The 15,766-nt window shown below is 43.4% G+C and overlaps 2 protein-coding genes across 3 annotated transcripts; one reads left to right on the forward strand and one right to left on the reverse strand.

Moving 5' to 3' along the window:
- Nucleotides 1-29: 29 nt before the first annotated feature.
- On the reverse strand, nucleotides 30-3,089 carry c22h14orf28 (chromosome 22 C14orf28 homolog). Of its 2 annotated transcripts, none has more exons than XM_034563591.1 (5): nucleotides 2,798-3,089; nucleotides 2,021-2,545; nucleotides 1,565-1,654; nucleotides 1,341-1,475; nucleotides 30-993 (listed from the first exon to the last, which is right to left on the reverse strand). In XM_034563591.1, the coding sequence occupies exons 1-5, from the start codon at nucleotides 2,881-2,883 to the stop codon at nucleotides 810-812; spliced, it is 1,020 nt and encodes a 339-aa protein (XP_034419482.1). In that variant the 5' UTR covers nucleotides 2,884-3,089; the 3' UTR covers nucleotides 30-809. The 2 variants fall into 2 exon arrangements, with proteins under 2 accessions (XP_034419482.1, XP_034419480.1); XM_034563589.1 differs by having other exon boundaries at nucleotides 671-993; nucleotides 1,326-1,475.
- Nucleotides 3,090-3,335: 246 nt separating this feature from the next.
- Nucleotides 3,336-14,407, forward strand: mthfd1b (methylenetetrahydrofolate dehydrogenase (NADP+ dependent) 1b). The gene is made up of 27 exons (XM_034563639.1): nucleotides 3,336-3,519; nucleotides 5,376-5,460; nucleotides 5,691-5,750; nucleotides 5,846-5,899; nucleotides 6,114-6,250; nucleotides 6,379-6,479; nucleotides 6,621-6,757; nucleotides 7,054-7,165; nucleotides 7,278-7,405; nucleotides 7,602-7,699; nucleotides 7,879-8,052; nucleotides 8,255-8,391; nucleotides 8,521-8,567; nucleotides 8,645-8,752; nucleotides 8,836-8,910; nucleotides 8,992-9,094; nucleotides 9,210-9,286; nucleotides 9,508-9,648; nucleotides 9,742-9,810; nucleotides 9,899-10,010; nucleotides 10,691-10,830; nucleotides 11,206-11,247; nucleotides 11,521-11,621; nucleotides 11,758-11,935; nucleotides 12,197-12,304; nucleotides 12,465-12,617; nucleotides 13,581-14,407. The coding sequence occupies exons 1-27, from the start codon at nucleotides 3,482-3,484 to the stop codon at nucleotides 13,668-13,670; spliced, it is 2,805 nt and encodes a 934-aa protein (XP_034419530.1). The 5' UTR covers nucleotides 3,336-3,481; the 3' UTR covers nucleotides 13,671-14,407.
- The last annotated feature ends 1,359 nt before the right edge of the window (nucleotides 14,408-15,766 follow it).

Below are 15,766 nucleotides of genomic sequence, written 5' to 3' on the forward strand. Positions count from 1 at the left end.
TGTGCGGAGCCAGTGTTTAAATGCTTGAATTAATCAGTATGGACAGTTTTATTTCAGCTTGTCAAGAAGATATATATTTCAGACTGCCCTCAACCTTTATATAATTTAAAAGGGGGACGCTTTTATAGTCACGTTTTACCATCAAGGCAGCCGACAATTTTTCTTTTTGAGTAACCAACTAAAATCCAAATATGTGCACAATTACAGAAAAGGAGTTTTTTTCACGATATGCCCCCTACAAGAACTTTGTATTTTATGCATTAATTGTGATAAATGCTCCAATTCAAGCATCTTAAGAAAAAACAAGTTAACCTGACATGGACGTTGGTTGTTTCTAATCCTTTAGACCACAGTGTAAATAGAGAAAGCACCAGTTTAATTAAAAGGAAAAGCTTGATCTGTATAAATGTACAATGAAACTGCCCAAATGTAGACACAGTGTCATCTCCCATACAAGGCTGCTCAATAGCAAATGCACCCTCACAGTGTAATCCATCTAACAACCATGACGTTTAAACTACGCCAATCTTTCTTGTGTGTCGGGTAACTGCATATGCATGTGATGTGTATTGCTCACTGCCACGGTCATTTAATATTATAGGACTATTATAGTCCATTATATTCTTGGATTCCAAGCATGCAACCCCCCCCCCCCACCCTAAAAGTAGTTTCCATTTTGCGCGCTAAGCTTTCTGCAAGCATTCAGGTGAAATGGAGCATATGTCATGACAACCCAATTGTAGGAAGGGTGGATGAAGGACTGGTCCGACTCCTGCTCATCCGCGTGTCCTCTTGTGATGAAGGCGAGTTCACTTGTCGGAGGCGCGGATGTAGACCAGAGAGGACAGCAGCAGGAGCTCTGGCGGCTTGTGCAACAGGATCAGATTGTCACTCCTCAGACCGTCGTAGTGCATCCAGCAGCCATCTATCTGGAAGGCTGCGGAGTAGTGGTGCTCCTCTTTGTTGAAGAGTGTGGCGCCCTCTAGTAAGTATCTGTGCAGAAAAGAGCCACCAACAATGTCCAGGAAAATCAAAGTAAGAGCATAAATATTTGTGAGAACATCTTTTTCTCTCTCAAAAAAACAGGCAGGAGTAAGAAGTTGAATCTCTAGATACTTCCTCTTGCAGGTGCAAAATCTATAGAAAGAAACTTGCTATAATTTTTTGGCAGTTTCAGCTTTAATTAGCCAGTTTAAAAAAAATAATCTTGTGTCTGAGTATTGTTTAAAAAAACAAGCCCTCTTTTTGTTTACCAACGTGGAGAAAGTCATCCCGATCGTACCTCTCAGCGGTGCCACTTTAATGTATCGCAAGTGGAAACACACCTGGGAGCTCCATACCTGTGCTGGCAGAGAGCCAGATGGTAAGGGACATAGGACAGCTCTTCTGACTTCCACTGCTGCATGTTGAGGATGACAAAGGGTGGGGGTCCGTGGCAGAAAACCCTCTGAGAGATCTCCCTTAGACCATCACACCTGTTTAAAAAAAAGGATTAGCAATTTGTGGAAGGTGAATAAGACTGAACAGAGAACAGAGAATGATGAACACCCTCCATATGTCTCACCCCAGTTCTGAGCACAGCAGGAGTTTGGGGCAGAAGAACTCGTCCGCGGCCGACTGAATGGGGTCTCTGTGAGGCAGCTCATAGGGAGGGCTGGAGGAAACGAGGGACAACAACACAACGTGAACTCGCACTGACCTGAAAGGATATATACCTCAAACCAAGACAATGTGGATTTTTAACATGCATACAAATAAATAGGTGGAGACAGCAATGCATGCACTCTTTGTGTCACTTCGATGAGACAGGTGATAGTTTTTTATTGTTAAGCATGTCAACGGGTGCGAATGAAACCCATTTAAGGATGGAGCAGTACACCTGCTGACCTGCACCACCAGTGGTATTTAAGGTGGTGACAAACTCCAGAGGGACATTTGATATCTTGTATCATTTGAGAGCAACACCAGATGGAGCCAGATGTTGGCATCTAAAGTTCTGACACACAGAGTCTGTGTTTACCTGATGTTGATGGCGGTCTTGATGAACTCCTGGAAGCGGGCCGGGCAGCTCCAGTTGGTGCACAGACTCTCCTGCATAGTGGACATGAGGTTCTCCAGGTTCTCCGTGAAGTTCTCGTGCTCGTTACCAAACAGGTCAATCTCCAATGCGGCCTTGCGTATCTCGGAGCGGTACTGTCTCCTCGACATCCTGTCCCAGATCCACAGCATTTTCACTGTGGTGTAGTCGCAGGAGTCCATCAGGCGGAGGAAGTACTCCACAAACTGCTTGCCCAGGAAGACGGCCAGCTCCCGGGGGAAGCCCTGGTTGTCCCGCAGGATCACATACAGGATCACGAGGAAGCCGTCGATGGTGCATGTGTTTTTTAGATTGATTTTGACGTACAGCGGGGTGCACGATATGGCCTTCCGTCCAGCCTTGATGGTGAAGACGCCCCCCCAAGGCAGCACGGGCCTCCAGAAGGAGCGGTCCTCTTCGTCATTGTTGTTGATGGAGGCACGGATCTCTTCAAACAGTGTTTTAGACCTGAAGAGACACGTGCATTGGGGTTAGCAGGGAGTTAGACAGCGGAAGAGTGAATGCGTTTCGCTTGACACACCGACGGATTTGGACTGTATCGCGTTGAGAGACTGCGGCGATGCAAACAGCTGTCACGTTAGCTCGCGATAACAACACGAGCCACGCAATGACAAGCAACGTCCAGTTGTCCTCCAGGGAATATACACAGCCCCCAAAAAGCCTGCTAGCTTGACACATTAGCAGCTTCTATCTGTTTACCTTTCGAAGTGGAGATTGTTCTCGGTGTTTGAAATTAGCTTGTGGAGGTCTTCGTTGTCGCTCAAAACACAGAATCTACTCTCCATAGCTCCCCGTATTTCTTCATGTCTTACATCGGACTTACAGCCAGATCAGATATCTAAGTACAGTATTTTCTAGCACTATATGGTGATTATCCGAGTGATGACGCCTGGACGAGGATAAAAAAAAAAACCGTCCAAACGTCAAGTTGGGCCCATATAAACACTGCTGCTGACGGATAATAAAAGAGGTGTGTAAATATTGTGCTGCCCTCTGCTGGTTCTCAGCGTAACGCCACCCTCTGGGGTCCCGCCCATTCCCCCACCTCTCAGGTTGACGCAGCAGAACTGGCAATGCTATTGGTTTTGAGGTTCTACTTAATATGTTATAATCGGTATGTGATTGGCCATCAGACTTGACAGTTGGTCAGTAGCCACGCCCTCGGTCGTATTCTACGTGTGACGCTACTCCTGAAAGTTAATACGCCGGTTTTTCAGTCGTAGCGCTTCATTTGTGAACGGAGCTTGCGTCACCAACGTAGACTCCCTACGCCGTTTGAACAAACTTAAGTTGTTGGCGATCCTCAGCGTGCTCCTCTTCTCGTCAGGCAACGAGAGCGTGCAGGAGACACCAGCCCCCAGAACAGACTACTAGGACCAAAAGATGTCAGCTCAAATCATAAGCGGGAAAGAAGTTTCAGCGTAAGTATCAGATTGCGTTCATCCAAATAACTTTATGTGTAATCGACTTGACGAAGCACGCCTGTGTACTGGCTAACAAGTCAGCTAACGTTAACCAGCCACCCGAGTTAACGGTAACTTGATAGCTCAAGTTAACATCACTTGTATCATTAGCAACTTCTGTCTGCAGAGCACGACTTCATAACTTAACGTTAGTCGGGTTGGTTGTCCATCATGCGGGTCACGGGAATGAAGTTAGGTTTGCCAGCAGTTATCTAACTATTAACAGTTCATAGTTAATAGTTATATAACCAGCTGATAAAACACAGTGGACTCTCTCCATGCGCATGGCTTATTTGTTTCCTCGCAGTTATGCAGATTCGTTTGTATGTGTTCACACTAAATACACTGACTTGTGACTGTCACATTTCTATTTCTGATCAGTGATGATCAATAATGTTCGATTATTCAACACTTGGGAATGACTGGTCGCAAATCCCCCCCAGCATTATGTAAGAAGCTGCGGTGGAGTGATGTGATCTTTGCCCTGTTGGTCCAGTCACCTCAAGTTCTCATGAACAATACTGCATTTGTCACCGTTTTTATTATTTGAGTACAGTCTGCAAATGGGTTTAGTCCAAAGTTTGCATGAATCCAAATATTGCTTATTACCAAAAGATTGGGAGAACGCCAAACCTTTAATTTATTTAGTTGCATGTGCTTGTCACAAGACCTGGCAGCGTGCATCATGTTAACTGCCCCTCACAGTACTCATTTAAAGGTCAATGCAATCTACACATCTGACTTTAGAGGGAGGTTTCAAATAAATTTCCCCTGAAGCTTGACGAAAGCTGAAATACCAGTGAATGCTCCAGACAAGTGACCTTTATGGACAGGGGTTTATTGATCAGATTGTCTTTGCCCTTCAATGAAATGTTACAACCTGTTATCCTAAAATGTGCTCTTTAAAGGAGCTTGGTTTTCACAGGGGTGACGATCAAAGCTCAACTGTAATTGTTATTGTATGAATGTTTATCTGAATGCTTGATCTTTCAATTGTGGCTCCAAGATATGTAGATAATTCGGTGTTTTAGGTTAATAAAGCTATCGTAGCACACTATGGATATTTGGACAACGTTTTTGGAATATAAAATACTCAGAGGTTACTTCAATAGGTAGTTCAAATTGTTGTCACTCCATTGTGTAAGGCAGCCACAATCAATCGTAATCACATGGTTTATTCCGTCATCACTGCCAATGGAGCTGACACGGTGTTTCAATCTAAGTCTGTGTTGTCGGTCAGAGTTTTAAACATAATCATCAGTCTCTCTTTAGAGCTTTTTGAGGAAAACAGTGGATACGATCGATCAAGCCAATTTGTTCTTTGATTTATTGTGTGAATAGAACACACAGGAGATGCAGCCAGGGTTGAGCTTTGTGTAGACGGTCAAGTTAGATCTTAGAATAGATTTTAATTGCTGAGTTAAAGTCCAGTGACTTTGTGTCACCCGTGTCTTGTCTAGTCTTTCGCTGAGTTGACTAAACTACAGTAGTATGTTTTGAGCGGACAGATAAAACTCCAAACTATTGAAAAAAGATCATAGATCATAGATAAGATTCTTATTCTCTTGAACTCTGATGACTTGACTTTGCATGTACAGTGGAGCTGAATAGCAGGGTAATGGTAAATGCTGTCATGCATTTGGCTCGAACTGTTGAACAGGAGTGTGAGGGGTTGGATCTGTGGCTTGTGTACCACACAATCCTTTCCCTTTTCTCCCTTTTCTCCCTTTTCCTTTTTATAGTGGTACGCCTGTCACTGCATAGAGATTTTTAAAAATCCAGCTCTGTTTTATCCTGTTGTCTCGTGTTCTCAGGCAGGTGAGGGAGCGTCTAAAGAAGGACGTGGAGCAGATGAAGCTCCAGGACCCTAACTTCAGACCCGGTCTAGTGGTTTTACAGGTAAGTGCAAGATTGGAACTAGCATGTCTGGATATTTTGGGATGTTTTGTTGGCTAATGTTGCCATGTGGTTTCTTGTGGCCTGTATAACAGGTAAGGAGTTTGGTCACATGTGTGCCCCAAAAATATGTTCCACTATAGTCCCCTTTTTGTAGATCTGTATGTGTCTGTATGGCAGAAGGCTCATTCCTTCATACTGGCAGGCAAAGTGATGCCACGTGTCTTTTGCAGGTTGGAGACCGTGATGATTCAAATCTGTACATCAGCATGAAGTTGAAGGCAGCAGCAGAGGTAAACATGTTTTTATTTACAGACCGTTTATACACCCCACTTGTGTGCAGTGAAGGTGATCCTAACTTCCTGTTCAATCTCTTCTGTTTGCACAGATTGGAATAAACGCAACACATATGAGACTTCCCAAGACTGCAACGGAGGAGGAGGTGAGGATGGATACAAAGTGTTTATAGTATGTGTACATACCAGTATGTTACTGTGAAACACTGTTGATGTTTCCAAAATTTAGTGCAGTAAGATCGGGGTAAAGTATGTTAATTGGGGGTCTATCTGTGCCGTAACAAAACAAGGATTGTTGAAGTAAACACGGCAGAAGACAAACCGGAAGTAGCTGAGAGTGTAAAGGCTGTCTGTCCGCAGGTTCTTCACAGCATCACAGAGGTGAATGAGAACTCGTCTGTCCACGGCCTCATCGTGCAGCTGCCCTTGGACTCCGTCCATAAGATCGACACAGAGAAGGTCACCAACGCCGTGGCCCCGGAGAAGGATGTAGACGGGTGGGTACAGACTTAAATCTAAAGATCATTGAGTCTGGTTAAAATAATCTCTCGCAAAATTTGAATTGTTAAATGGCTTTAATGTGAGATGTTCGTTGTATTGTATGTTCATTCTGTTAATTTTGTAGACTGACCAGCATCAATGCAGGGAAGCTGTCTCGTGGGGACCTGCGCGACTGCTTCATCCCATGCACACCAAGCGGCTGCATGGAGTTGATCAGACAAACCGGTAAACGCAACAGCAAACCACCCTAAAACATCTGATGCCAAGTAAAAAAAACAAACAAAGAAAACATCTGTACTGTGATGATATACGACAAATAGTTGGATGAGGCCAGAATTAATTGATGGATGGACCTCTTCTCCACAGGTGTGTCTGTGGCAGGGAAGAGAGCGGTCGTGATTGGTCGTAGTAAGATTGTGGGAGCACCGATGCACGACCTGCTGCTGTGGAACCACGCCACCGTCACCACCTGCCACTCTAAAACCGCAGATCTCCCCGGAGAGGTAGTAACGGCTCCACCAAACCAAGCAATACAGCCTTGTATTCCCACCAGCCGTTATGTGGCCTCACACTGAGGAAAGCGGAGCATACAACGTGACCACTGATGTTTTATTGTGTGAATGAAACTCCATAAACAATCAGCTGGTGTTGACATGCAGGGAGTTGCCGATCTCGGCTGCTACCGTGTGGTATAAACAATAACTCCACGTCTTGCTAGATTTGGACATTTTTGATGAACTCTCTCGCTACTCTCGTGTTCATGACACGCTCACGAGTATCCGTCTCTGTTTTTGTCCAGGTGAGCCGAGCAGACATCCTGGTGGTTGGCATCGGGAAAGCAGAGATGGTGAAAGGAGAGTGGATCAAGAAGGGTGCAGTTGTTATCGACTGTGGCATCAACCACATCCCAGGTGCGACTTCCTGGGGCTTTTCAGTCCGCTTTAGTTATGGCACTCTGGAGGTAATTAGTTAATCACTAGAAGTCAGAGGTTATTGTGTCCTATTTCTCTCTGTGTCTTTCAGATGAGACCAAAGCAAGTGGGAAGCGGGTGGTGGGTGATGTCCACTACGCCTCAGCCAAGGAGCTGGCTGGCTTCATCACCCCTGTGCCCGGTGGTGTGGGACCCATGACTGTGGCCATGCTGATGGCGGTAAGGCCGATCTGCACAGTGAATCCTGAACTAAACTCTCATGTTGGCATTCTTTTTATTTCCATTGATGGCATACTTATTACATGAGAACACAGTATATATCAAGTTGAAAGAAAAAAGACTATTTTTGTCCAGATTAATTCTTTCTTTACTCTCATGTAACCTAGAAGTTAAATACATCACTGTTTGTGTGTAGAACACGGTGTTGAGTGCAAAACGTTTCCTGGAGAGCCACCAACCAGGGAAGTGGAGCATTTCTTACACCAAACTCGACCTTCAGAAGCCTGTGCCGAGGTTTGTCTCCTCAGCTCCCACTTCTCTCCGTCACTGAAGGATTTGGTCATTTTAATAATCCACATGCAAGCAGAGCTGGTTTAATTCCTCCCTTCACGTTTGAACTTTCAGTCCCTGTTCTTTTCTCCTTTTGCTCAGATGAAACAGTGATTAGTGTGTTGTCTTTAACGTTCCAACAGCGACATTGTGATTTCTCGCTCCTGCGTGCCAAAGCCCATCGACTGTCTAGCAAGAGAGGTGGGCCTGCTGTCTGACGAGGTGGAGCTCTTTGGCAAAACTAAGGCCAAGGTCCAGCTGAAAATCATCAAACGTCTGCAGGCCCAGCCAGATGGCAAATATGTGGTGGTCACTGGGTATGCTGTCAGCCCTTATCTTCCCTACTTCACTGTACTGTTTGCTTTCCCAACTCTTTTCAGAAAGAAATCAGAACTCCTACCTTTTCTGTTTATACACCTGATCAAGTTCCTACCTCATCATGCGATGCAGCGGCACTTATTAATTGTACATTTGCTGATGAAATATGTTCCAGGCTGATACGATTTTTTCTGTCTGCAGCATTACACCCACCCCCTTGGGTGAAGGAAAGAGCACCACCACCATCGGCCTGGTCCAGGCCCTGGGAGCCCACATGAAGCTCAATGTGTTTGCTTGTGTCAGACAGCCTTCTCAGGGTCCCACCTTTGGCATTAAAGGTGAGCTTTGGAAACATGTCAGTTAGTGAGAAGTTGCACAGGTTTGCAAGCTGTCCTGAGTCCTATCTATATCTATATCTATATCTATATCTATATCTATATCTCTGTAGTTTTGTCTTCTGCCTATAGGCGGTGCTGCAGGAGGTGGATATTCTCAAGTCATTCCAATGGAGGAGGTACAACACTGCTGTGTCAAGTTAGAAACCGGGTTGCTAAAAATACCTAATTAACTCACAAATCTGTTCCTTTTTAGTTCAACCTCCATCTGACTGGGGACATTCACGCCATCACGGCTGCCAATAACTTGGTGGCTGCTGCCGTTGATGCTCGCATCTTCCACGAGTCTACACAATCTGACAAAGTGGGTACTACAAATTAGCCAGTGCGTTATTTAAAAAAAACTAAAAACATGACGAACATCTTTCTCTCTGTATGCTTCCTCAGGCTCTGTATAACCGCTTGGTCCCACTCAGTGGAGGACAGAGGAAGTTCTCCCCCATCCAGATCAACCGACTGAAAGTTAGTGATCGTGTCACAGACTTGTAGGTCTTAACTCGCAGTCCAGATTTAATTACGTTCAAGTGTTCTGTATTTGTTTAGAAACTGGGCATAGAAAAGACTGATCCCTCCACTCTGACTGAAGAAGAGATCACCCGCTTTGCCCGTCTGGACATGGACCCGAGCTCTGTCACCTGGCAAAGAGGTGTGAACACTTGAGACGTCTCTCTTAACCCTCATGACTCCTATGTTGTCTGCCTCTACTGATGCTGCTGTTCGTCAGTGATTGTGAGTGCATTGATCACTGTGTGTCACTCTAGTGTTGGACACCAATGATCGTTTCCTGAGGAAGATCACAATCGGCCAGTCGCCAACTGAAAAGGGCTACACGAGAGAGGTAAAGAGACGAGATCCAGCAAGCTGTATGTTTAAGCTGTGTATATTCCACATGTAGCTATATAGTAATGTATATTTAATAACAGAAATGAGGTTAAATTCTACAAGATGTTTAAAAAGATCATTTCTGTGCTTCGATCGTTTCTGACTCGTAAACTGAAAGTTCCTTCTGAGTTCAGTTTCCTGCATTGCTGTTGACAATACGGAGACTCTGTCGTCCAGGCCCAGTTTGACATCACGGTGGCCAGTGAAATCATGGCGGTGCTCGCCCTCACCAGCAGCCTGGAGGACATGCGTCAGCGTCTGGCCAAGATGGTGGTGGCCACCAGCCGCGGCGGACAGCCCATCACCACCGAGGACCTGGTCAGTGGTCTGGACTCTCCGTCACGACGGGACCTTCTCCATCAGTATTGTGCAAACAAGGTTCCTATGATGTAATGTTTCTCTTCTCTGTAGGGTGTGAGTGGTGCTCTAGCTGTGCTAATGAAAGATGCCATCAAGCCAAACCTGATGCAGACCTTGGAGGTGGGTGAAAGCCACATATAACCTATATATTGAGAAGAACTCTACAAGCCAGAAAAAAGTTGTTTTGGTTTTGTGTCTGAATCCACAGGGAACGCCTGTGTTTGTCCACGCCGGCCCGTTTGCCAACATCGCCCATGGCAACTCCTCCATCCTGGCTGATATAATAGCTTTGAAACTGGTTGGACCTGAGGGCTTTGTGGGTAAGTGGAATTGGAGACATGATGTTTTAGATTAGATTCAACTTTCTTGTCATTGCACATGTACTAGTACAGAGCAACGAAATGCAGTTTGGCAGAGAGTACAACAGTATATACAGATTGTAAAATACAATACAGATGAATTTAACATTAAATAGTGCAGAATATAAACAGAGACTACTATAAATGGAAACTATCTACGGTTGCTAGTGCAAATATTCAGTGCATATTTACTTGAGTGCAAACAGATTGTATCAAAGTGACTGAAGTGCATGATAGAGTGGTGTAATGTGAGGGGGGTAGAGTTCAGAGTCCAAAGTGACTACAGTTCAGATGGAGTGATGTAATGGGGATCAGAGGGGGGTAGAGTTCAGAAGGGTAACAGCTCTGGGGCAAAGAAAAGCTGTTCCTCAGACGGCCGGTTCTTGACCGCAAGCTCCTGAAGCGCCTGCCTGAGGGCAAGAGGGAGAACAGTCTGTGAGCAGGGTGAGAAGAGTCCTTCAGGATGCTGCGGGCTCGAAGCAGGCAGCGTTTCTTCTGATCTGGTGCCACAGTACACGGTTTGATGTGGTCATTGTACAAGTGATGGAGTTGCAGATGTTATATCATTTATTGATATAATGGCATTGCTTTTTACTTACTGTTCTCTTTGTCTCATAACCCTTGTCAATTGTGCCCAACAGTGACGGAGGCCGGCTTTGGTGCTGACATTGGCATGGAGAAGTTCTTTAACATCAAGTGTCGCTACTCAGGCCTGAGGCCCCACGTGGTGGTGCTGGTGGCCACTGTTCGAGCCCTGAAGATGCACGGGGGAGGACCAACGGTGAGTTTGCTTGAGCTTTCCTCTAAAGCCTAATAACAGGATAATTACTCATCCGATTTTATTTTCAAATAAACATTTTAAAAAACACTTGAGTGTTTACATTTCATTAAGTTTGCATCATCCACACAGTCGCAATGAATATTTTCCTCTGGACAATAATTTTCTGCTGAATGGACGCCACAAACTCATATTGCCACAACAATAGTCAAATAGTCTCTGCTGGTAGGGCTCTCACAATATAGGTCATTTCGTATCTCGATAATGATTTATATTTATATAGCATTGCTTTCTGGTAATTCAATAAATGTATAAATCAACATAGAATGATCGCTCGGCCCTTTTGGATGACCTCTTTGGAATATTTTTTTTGTTCAGGTCACTGCTGGGATGCCACTGCCAAAGGAATACATCGAGGAGGTAATGCATAACTGCAAACTGCCCAATTGTGGGCTTAATTCAAAATGATGGTTTCCTGTTGATGAGCTTGTCAACATTGTGTATCTATAAGTTTATAGAGAGCCTAGGACACGTCTGCTTACCCTGTCAATAGTGTGCAGTCCAGCATGTTAAAGGATCGCAGAAAAAACAATACAAGCCTCTACACTAAGCATTTAAGTGGACTGGTATTGCTGCTCTTTACTAGCTCGTCATAGCTTATTTAAAAGTGTGTTCACTCGTCTCCCCGTGTAGAACCTTGAGCTGCTGGAGAAGGGCTGCAGCAACATGACGAAGCAGATAGAGAATGCACAGCACTTCGGCTTGCCAGTGGTCGTGGCTGTTAATGCTTTCAAGTAAGTGATGGATGACCACGCAGCAATGGACGAAAAGGATCTAAATAATGACACAACTGTGTGGTGACTTGTCGTTAATCTGCCTGTTCCCCTGCTGTATGCCTAATGCCTTGTGTTGTTCTGACCCGCCCTGCAGGACAGACACTGAGGCTGAGCTGGACCTGGTCTGCAACATGGCCAAAGCCGCCAGGGCCTTCGACGCCGTGCGCTGCTCCCACTGGGCCGAAGGAGGAGCCGGTGCATTGGCCCTGGGCCAGGCTGTCCAGAGGGCCTCTGAGGCCCCCAGCAAATTCAAGTTCCTCTATGATTTGGAGGTATGGTCCATTGCGTTTCAGAATTTGCAAGAAAACGCGCCTGTTATTATATTCAATTTGTCCGTAAAGGGGATTGAAAATGTCGGTGACTAGATTAAAATAATGTTCTCATTCACTAAAATGTTTGCATGTGCATCCAGTACAAAATCATGTATTTGGGCCATTCACTCAAATCAAGCAATAAAAGATTAGCACATTTTGTTTGGTTGGCATTAGTGGGCCAACATACCCATTTTATTCTTATTTATAATTCCTCTCTAGCTCCCTATTGCTGATAAGATTCGAATAATCGCCCAGAAGATCTACGGAGCGGATGACATTGAGCTTCTCCCAGAGGCTCAACACAAGGTGGAGCTCTACACCAAACAGGTCAGCTCCAAGTCTGTTGGTTTCTCTCTCCTGTCTGGTCAGGCCTGTATTTCTTTGGCAGCTGCTCTCGGTGTAAATCCTCATAACTGGATGAAGAATGATTTGATTAAGCCTTTTGTAAACACTCCCATGTTTTCTGTCATCTGTCTTCGTCCCTCAGGGTTTCAGCAAGCTGCCAATCTGCATGGCGAAGACTCACCTGTCGCTCTCTCACGAGGCGGACAAGAAGGGTGTGCCCACAGGGTTCATCGTGCCAATCAGAGACATCCGCGCCAGTGTGGGTTCCGGCTTTTTGTTCCCACTGGTTGGCACGGTAAGCTGGCAAACAATGCTTTTTCTTTCTACCGGCTTTGCCGCATATTTACGTCTGGGAGTGACTTCACTCTGCATCAATGTAACTTGATGTTCTACATTAATCTGTTTTTCTTAGAAGGTAGGACTCAACTGTCTTGATCTTTTTATTCCATTGACAAACGCATGGCATCACACGTTGTCTGCTTAACACACTGCTGTGTGTGGTCGGTAATAATAATATTCAACTAAAAGTAAATGGCTGAATCTTCAAATGTCATATTTTATCCAACCAACAAAATCCAAAGAAGTTAATTTTAAAGTAATTTAGATTACAAAGTAAAACACCATTGATTGTTTTTCCAAAAATGACTAATACAGTTAATCTGTTATGAAAATTGTTGCTGATTATCTGTAAATCAACAAATGGATTAAGCAACTCATCTTATTAGCCAGCCGGAAACCTCTAGTTCTGAAAATTGAAGCCGAAGCTTAAAACTTGCATTCTTTCAAATGACCATCGGTGGGCGACTCCTCTGGTTACATCAAGAAGTCTATGAGAAAATGACTTTACTTCTCACTCAATATATTACCTCAGTTAACATTGTAAACATGAGATTATGGTCTCAATCGCTAGTTTAACATTTTCTTCCATACAACATGATGTTCATTTATTCAATTATTGTCCCATTTAGCTAAAAATAGACAACGTAGGGTGTGTTTACAACTTAACCCTTTCACTGTGTGATTTCAGTGTGTGAAAGTTGTAACCTTTTTGGTCGCCTTACAAAGCCTATAGACAAGTGCACCAATCATGAGATGAGTCATCATAATAAACTCATTGTGTGTCTGTACAGAAGTTGTTGTGCCTGTTTAGTTAATATAATTCAACGGCTACATTATTTGGGTGTTACCTTTTTTAAAAATATAATTCATTGATTCGATAGATTAACAGTGTCCATCATAAAAACTGCTTCCCTCCTAGATGCCCACGATCCCTGGTCTGCCCACCAGGCCTTGTTTCTATGACATTGACCTGGACCCTGAGACTGAGCAGGTCAACGGACTCTTCTGAGGCCGCTGGCGAGGAAGGTATTAAAGACATGCAGATATCATTCTCAAACCAGAGTGGGCAGGTACGGATGATCACTGTTGATATCTTGCCCTTGATGTTTGGGTTTCCCCCCCACTGAGCCTTTATGAAATGTGACGCACTATTAACTGGAAGCCATGAGCTTGTCTGCTGGACCTGTTTTTGTTAATTACTTTGCGCTCAGACACATCTGAATAATTAATTTGCTTTGCCCATAAGGCTGCTGATGGTTAAATCAAGAAACGTAATTAATCTCAGAACAGTTCATCCCCCCCCCCCCCCGAGGTTCCCATACTGTAATAGAATTAATGCAAGGGAGAATAACTATTGACAGTTTATTGTTCACTGCACAGTAATGACAATAATAAGCCCCTTAAGAATCTTAAGACTCTCAAATGGCAAATCTGAATTCTTGCATTAACTACTCGTGTATATTTTGTGTACACTACACCACTGTCTTGAACAATTATGTTTCTTTGGGGAAGAATCGACTACTGAACATAAAAATGATGATGCCTCTCAAAATGTTTTTTTATACATACTTTCTTTTAACAATCTTGTGACCGTTGCCTGTCAGATGTCCTATTTCCCCTGTCCTGTATTCAAATTAAATGTTTCTAACATTGCTGGATAAACCATGACTTTGTAAATTAGTGGTTTTAACTTTAAAGTAAATACAATAAAGTGTCCTTGATGGAAAGCCCACCCATCAACCAATCTTTTTTTGAGATGTGTTGTGTTTTAAACTGTGTTAATCAAATATAATTAGTTGTGGCTCAACACTCCCTCACTTTCTTACCTTTCACTGCAATCAATATTGGTTTAATTATTCCCTCAGACCATCAGAATTATGAACTATGTCCAGAGAATCTGTCTGAGTGTGTACACGTTTTTAAAAAAAAATTATATTTTCTGGTACGGAGCAATTTAACGGGCCATATATTCCCTTCAGAGTAAATATTTTAAATGATAGGTGGAATCAAAATGTAGCATTTGCATATTTAGACATAGTTCCTTAAGACTGGTCAGTAACCTTTTTGAAAACTGGTTCTGTTTGATAGTAACATATTGTACGTATATTTACACAAAGCAGTAGCCGATAGTTATGTAACGATGGTACAGTCTGATCAGAGAAAAGAAAGCTTTTCCTGCTAGACACGCTGGTTGCAATAAAAACGTCACTGAAACAGTGAAAAGATTAACTTCTGGGTGCCGACGCTTGAGCAACTTTAAATGGAGAGAAAGCGTTTATGTTTGTGGATATAAACATGTAACGGTAGTTCTTTAAGAATGAATTAAAGAAATTCGTGAGCTTAAAAAGGGCTGGTAGGTCGATCCTGTGGAAGGTACCAAGACTTTGAGGGGTTGTATGTTGCATACTAATTCTTCTTTTCTTAATTTCTTTAACTTTGGTTTATTTGATAAGGGACATTATACATAATCCAAGCTGCAAATGTGATGTGGAGAAATTCTGCTCCGGACCTCCTGAACCTTTCCAAAATCTAATGTGTAGACTGTTTACTTGTTTACTGAGCTACTCACTCTCCAAAAAGGTATTATAATCAAACAGGAAGATTACCAATAAGCTTCAGCACAGGCAGAGTCCCGAATAGTCAAACCTTTTTAGAATTGTGCGTCTACTAGCACCAATATCTATCACACTTTATGAAGTCTAATCTCCTGGTTCAGTTGTCGTTAAACTGGCTGTTAATGGGAAACCTGAAAAACAAAACTTGTTCAGGGAACTATAAGCCAGTTTTATTATTCCAATAGGAATACTTAGGAAGTTTATGGTGGTTTATGATGACTTTGGATCTTGTTTATAACATTTAATAACATAATATTCTACGAATTTTCTAAATATTTTGTCACTCGGTATTTGCGTTTCACTGAACTTTATTCAGTCAGTATATCTTCGGTTGCAGCTACATACGAGTAAGTTAATGCTATTTTGTAATTATGTCATTTCAGTAATATGTTGTGGGATTGATTTGAATTGTCGCTTATCATCCTGACTTTTATTGCACATATTCGTTTACCATACAATGTTTGTCATGGCTGTAATACACACAAAAAAC

Source organism: Cyclopterus lumpus, chromosome 22 (genome assembly GCF_009769545.1).
Source record: "Cyclopterus lumpus isolate fCycLum1 chromosome 22, fCycLum1.pri, whole genome shotgun sequence".
NCBI lineage: Eukaryota > Metazoa > Chordata > Actinopteri > Perciformes > Cyclopteridae > Cyclopterus > Cyclopterus lumpus.

Excerpts from the sequence above, each read along its gene's own strand:
- c22h14orf28 (XM_034563589.1), bottom strand. The coding sequence starts at position 2,883 with ATGGAGAGTAGATTCTGTGTTTTGAGCGACAACGAAGACCTCCACAAG. Across the intron at positions 2,546-2,797 it reads AACAATCTCCACTTCGAAAG|GTCTAAAACACTGTTTGAAG; the intron begins GTAAACAGATAG and ends GTGTCTCTTCAG. Across the intron at positions 1,655-2,020 it reads AAGACCGCCATCAACATCAG|CCCTCCCTATGAGCTGCCTC; the intron begins GTAAACACAGAC and ends CGTTTCCTCCAG.
- mthfd1b (XM_034563639.1), top strand. The coding sequence starts at position 3,482 with ATGTCAGCTCAAATCATAAGCGGGAAAGAAGTTTCAGC. Across the intron at positions 5,900-6,113 it reads AGACTGCAACGGAGGAGGAG|GTTCTTCACAGCATCACAGA; the intron begins GTGAGGATGGAT and ends GTCTGTCCGCAG. Across the intron at positions 9,095-9,209 it reads CTCTGTCACCTGGCAAAGAG|TGTTGGACACCAATGATCGT; the intron begins GTGTGAACACTT and ends GTGTCACTCTAG.